The sequence below is a fragment of the Lipotes vexillifer genome, unplaced genomic scaffold, assembly GCF_000442215.2.
Source record: "Lipotes vexillifer unplaced genomic scaffold, Lipotes_vexillifer_v1.1 scaffold1094, whole genome shotgun sequence".
In the NCBI taxonomy this organism is placed as follows: Eukaryota; Metazoa; Chordata; class Mammalia; order Artiodactyla; family Lipotidae; genus Lipotes; species Lipotes vexillifer.
In genome coordinates, this window is record NW_006792775.1 from 1,854,560 (window position 1) to 1,859,778 (window position 5,219).

The following is a 5,219-nucleotide window of genomic DNA, read 5'->3' on the forward strand; positions in this document are numbered from 1 at the left end:
GGGGGGGGGGGGGCAGGTCTGCACCATTTCCAAAGCCTATGGAGGCAGAACACCCTTGACACGGATCACTGTGGGCATGGAGACAAGCCAGCCTGAAAAGTGCCCTCTGGGTGGGGCAGCCCCTCCCCTGCCTGCCTCTATCCCTGCAGGGCCAGCCTGGACCCCCACCACATCCCAGGAGATGGGAGGAAGTGGGGGGAGTGCGCCTGCCCATCAAGAGGGCTTGCGGCTCCAGGTGGTGACCTCCACAGGCCGTGCGCGTGTGTGTGCGTGCGTGCATGTGCGTGGACCCGGACACACGCCTGCACGTAGGCCTGTGTTTCTGCCCCTCCCAGTCTTCATGTAGTGACTGAGTCCAGGGGGCACTGGGGGCCTCTGGCTCTCTGTGTGTGCCTGTGTCCCCACCTCCCTGCTTGCGTGTCAGGCTGGCAGGGCCTGTTTCCGTGTGCGCGTGTCTCCCTCACGGGGGCGAGTCCCTCCTGAGTGAGTTACTGTGATGGGGGTTGGTGCGTCCCCACGTGAGTTCCCTCCCCGCCCGCAGATTTGCCCGGCGCTGATGGGTGACCCTCCTCCCTCCCTCCCTCCGGCACCCCGAGAGATGGGCCAGGGCCAGGCCTGGAAAGCGTGTCTGTGAAGCTGTAAACCTGTCTGATGGAAGCGGCTCCGTGGTCACGAGACCCCTGCGTCTCCCCCATAACTCTCAAAGGCGCCACCAGGCTGGGAAATGAGTTGTCCTCGTCTCTGACCTCCTAGAGCCCAGAGACGGAGCTCTGCCCTGGACGCTCAGCCCCCAGCTCCTGCGGGCGCATGTGGGGCAGGGAGGGCAGGGCAGCCACCGGGGATCCCCGCGGGCTGCCTTCCCTCTCGGCCGAAAGTGAGGGAATTACTCTTGGCTGCACCACCGTGGGCTCACAGGGAGGGGCCGGGGGTGGGGGTGGGGCGGGTGAGGAGAGACAGGGAGGGAGACAGGGACCTGTCCCGGACCCTCCGTGCCGGCCCAGGCCCGGCCCTGGTCACGGACTCTCCACTGTGGAACTCGGGCTGGCAGCCACAGCAGCACTTCAGGCTGGAACCCCGGGAGTCTACACTCCCTCCGTCCTGCCCAGGTGGCCCCAGGCTCCTGGGGACCCCGAACCATGACAGAGTTCCCTTGTACCAGTGTGTGGCCGTGGGGGCAGGAGTGACCCCCCCACCCCTGCCTGGTCCTGGGGGCGCCCACCTCACTCCCCTCCTTCCGAGGGGCCCCGTGGGACTGGGGCAGTGTTGGGGGTCATGGTAGCATCCGCCAGCAGGGGCCATATGGTGCGGGCGGGGAGGGCTGGAGGGCGGGCAGGGCCTCGTTAAACTAATGGCCTGGAAACTGGTGCCCACGGATGAGCAAACACCGGACCCAGTGCCGGGGGCTGGGGGACTAAGAAAACAGCCGAGGAAATGAGCCTCTGCAGAATACCCTAATTAGGAGGCAACTCCCATGACGGCCCAGCCCCACCGCCGCCCCATCCTGGAGGCCTGTTTGCTTCAGTCACGTCCTCATCCCATTGGCAAATATTTACCAGGTCGTGGGGCGCTGACCTTGCGTCATTAGCTGCAGTGGCCGCGGTCAGGCCTCAGGGACAGTGTGCCCGTGATCGCCCGGTGGGCCCCAGGTGGCCTCAGTCTGACACCAGCCTGGGCGAATGATCCCTCCTCCCCCCTCCTTGCGCCAGGAGTGCCCGGCAGGGCGGGTGCCCTGGGCCCTCACACTGGCCCCTGGCTGCTGGCCCACCTTGCTTGAGGGGCTGGTCCCCCCTCCCCCTCCCCCTCACTGAGTCCCAGCCATCCCAGAGCCTGTACAGGCATCCCCGCCGCCAACCCAGGTCTCCCTGAGCCCCCGTGGCTGAGCCACTCTGCCCCCCACACTGTGCTGACTTGTGGGAAGTTCTCAGAGCCTCCACCAGCCCCAGCGCCCCCAACCCCCCGTACAGGGGCCGCCCTGGAGACACCCCTCAGACGGACCACACACACCGGGCCGGAGATCGGGCACACACACTGGGTGGGTCCCCAGAAGCACAGATGCCATCAGGAGCGGCTTCCTAGCTAAGGGCCTTTCCAGCAGGTGGGCCCGGGGCTGGGTGTGGGGCCGGGTGGATGGGGGCTGACAGGAGACCTGATGCCCACGGGGGACATGCCGGGCAGACGGGGCAGCTGGAGGGCCCAGACCCCAGGTGACCTGTAGTGCCTACCCATCCCCCCTCCCGGCAAGCCTCCCGCCACCCCACCCAGCCTGCTCTCTCTCCCTGCAGCCCCGTCTCCATCTCCAGCCCGAGGCCCGAGTTTGCGGCCTCCGCAGCTGACACACATCAGCCCGGAGCTGTCCCCTGCCGGACATGGCCCTGTGTGGGTGGTCAGGGCCTGGGGGGCCGGCCTCGGGGACCCCCCGCTCTCAGCCACGCCAGGCCGGGGTCTCCTGTGACCCTCAAACACCCCTCTCAAGGGCCACATGTCCAGGGTCTTACAAAAGGAGCGTTCATAACTGGACTCGGTTCAGCTGCACCTCGGGGTGGGGGTCCCACGTAGAGTGGGCACAGAGGACCCCCCACGCCCACCCGCACGGGCGGACCACGGTCACGGGCGCCCCCCAGAACTTCCGCCAGCGCGTGAACAAGAAGGCAGCTCGTGGGCCTCGGCCGCGCTGAGTTCTTGGCGCCTTGGCCAGCTGCTCCGCCCGGCGCCACGAAGGAGGCCGGCCAGTGGTGAGATGGGTGGCCAGAGCCCCGAGCTTGCCGCTGCCCACCGGGACCCAGCCTCCCTGCCACTGCCCACCCTCCACAGGGCCCTCACCGACTGCCCGGGCCACAGAGCAGCCTTTTCTCCGTGTCCAGACTGTCCAGCCCCTGCAGGTCCTCTGGGCCTGTCCTTAGAGGGGCCTCCTCACTGGGAGCACAGGGGGCCCTCAGGGACATGGGAAGGGCACCCAGAGGCCCTCCACTTGGTCCCAGGCACCCAGCTAGCAGAGAAAGTGCTGGACACCCTGCGAAGGGACACGGGTAGGGGCCGTGCATAGGGGGGCCCACACGGATGCTGGATGCGGCGGGGGCCGGCGCCGGGGACATGCCGCCACCAGCCCCAGTGAAGCCCAAGGCCCCCCAGCTGCTCTGTCCTGACAGACCTGAAGGTGATGAGGTTGGTGTACACAAGGGCCAGGCAGAGGAAGGCACCCAGCAGCCGCAGGATGGGCGTCCCGAGGCCATGTCCCCCCACCAGATCTCAGTCAGGAAGGCCTGAAATAAAGGCACGGTTGCCCCCCCACCGCCCGCCCCCGCCTCCACACCTCTGCCCTGCTGTGCCCTCAGCAGGCCTGCCCTTCCAGGTTCAGTGCAAGCATCGCCCCTCCCAGCCCTGGCTCCTGGAGTTCCCTGGAGCCTCCATCCTGCTGGGGAAGAAAGACCCTTCGATGGGGGAGGCCAAGCTCGGGGGTCCGGGAGGGCTGAGCTGAGGAAGCGGGGTTTCTGCCGAGACCGGAGGTGGAGAAAGGGCTGGACGTGGGGGGAGTGGCCAGCTGAAGGAGCCCGCCACCCCATGGCGGGGACACAGGCTGGGGGAGGCACGTGAGGGGGGTCAGCTGGGGCACCTCCTGTCTGCCCAGCCCCTCGCCCCACAGCCCTCCCTGGGGCTCACCTGCACCCCATGTGGGCAAAGATGTCGGCCTCGGTGGCCAGGCGCGGACACGTGGCCCTGCTCCCTGAGCGGTTCCTGCGCACCAGCAGGGCGGAGGCGCAGTCCCCGCTGTGACGGTAGCACTTGGAGAAGAGGTCTGCCCGAGGGCGCGGCCGCTGCCACGATGCCCAGGCCCGGCCGGCCTGCCCTCCTCCTCCGGCCGGCCCTCTGCCCTGTGCCTGCCTGTCGGGATCGTGGGGGCCTCCCTCTCCCCGAGTGTCCCCGCCCGCCCGGCCACAAGGCCCAGCTGGCCCGAGCCTTGGAGCTGCGTCCTTGTCAGCCGTGTACCCGTCTGCCCCCATTAGGATTTTAGCAGGGAGCCCGGTGGCCCCAAGGAGCACAGGGTCACTGCAGCCCCCACTGCCTCGGCTGCTTACCCAGGGCCAGCTGCTTGTACCTGGCCTCACACAGGGTGTGGCCCACCTCGGCCCCCGTCTCCAGGTGGGACATCTCTTTGAGGATCTTGCAGGCAGCCAGGGCGGCTGCCACGCCCTCCTGGCCCTGGGAGGCCAGGTCTGAGGATGCGGCTGCCTCCCCGTCCCTCCCCAGGGACCCGGCCCCTCCCCGGAGTCCTCACCATGGCCCAGAAGTAGGTAGCCATCTCGTGGCGGTTCTGCAGCGCCGCCCACAGGAACAGGTCTCTCCAGGGGCTCTCGCTCCTCTGGTTCAGGTCCAGCAGCCCCTACTGGCCCGTGGGCCGCCGGACCGGGCCCTGCTCCCGGAGGACGGGGGTGTCAGCCCGCAGCCGCGGCCCCGCCGGCGCCCCCCTCACGCCGCCCACTCACAGCTCACCGCCTGGTAGAGCCCCCGGCAGGCGGCGTGCGGGAAGTCCCTGAGCACCCGCGACACCTCGTGCAGGGAGAAGGCGGGCGGCTCCCGGGCCTGCTGGGCGCCCAGCCCGGCCCGCGTCAGCCGGTCTTCCTCGTGCTTGCACTGCAGCAGGTCGAGGAGCAGGCTCTTGGGGGGCACCGAGCGGTAGAGCTGCTGCAGCCGCCCGTACGTCAGAAGTCCGCCACGTCGGCGCCACTGTCCACGAAGAGGCACACGAACTGGGGCTTGCTGCTCACCAGCGCGTCCGTCATCACCTCCTCCAGGCCGCGGGACTGGGCGGAGAGTGAGAGGGAGCCGGTGGGGCCGGGCGTGGGGACCCTCGGCAAGGCCCCCCCCACCCCCGTCCCGCTGCGCCAGGTGGCCCACACCCGCCGCAGTTCAGCCCATCCTGCCTTGGGGGCCAGACGAGTGAGGCAGCAGCGGGAGGTGCCCTCGTCTCCCCCGGCCCGCGCAGCCACAGCTGGGCCAGGATGGCCCCGGACACCACCTGCCGCAGCCCTCTGCGCGTCCCCGCCCGGAGCTGGCCACAGTCGGGCGGCACCTTCCGCTGCACGTGCCCGTTGAAGATCTCGCTCCTGGTGATGTCCACGTGGTCCCAGGCCACGGGCAGCTTCAGCTCATCCGGGAAGTCCTGCGCCTCCTGGCTGTGGCTCTTGCGGGCTGCGGGCCAGGGTGGCGGGGGGGGGGGGGGG

General features: G+C 69.3%; 1 protein-coding gene across 1 annotated transcript in view; it reads right to left on the bottom strand.

Moving 5' to 3' along the window:
* Positions 1-5,219, bottom strand: part of TRPM5 (transient receptor potential cation channel subfamily M member 5) — a 13,807-nt gene that overhangs the window by 3,693 nt on the left and 4,895 nt on the right. The window contains 11 exon segments of the mRNA XM_007466009.1: positions 2,586-2,709; positions 2,825-2,913; positions 3,149-3,224; positions 3,227-3,260; positions 3,499-3,574; positions 3,658-3,793; positions 4,074-4,197; positions 4,274-4,432; positions 4,492-4,700; positions 4,703-4,799; positions 5,069-5,187. Of these exon segments, the coding sequence (XP_007466071.1) occupies positions 2,586-2,709; positions 2,825-2,913; positions 3,149-3,224; positions 3,227-3,260; positions 3,499-3,574; positions 3,658-3,793; positions 4,074-4,197; positions 4,274-4,432; positions 4,492-4,700; positions 4,703-4,799; positions 5,069-5,187 (1,243 nt within the window).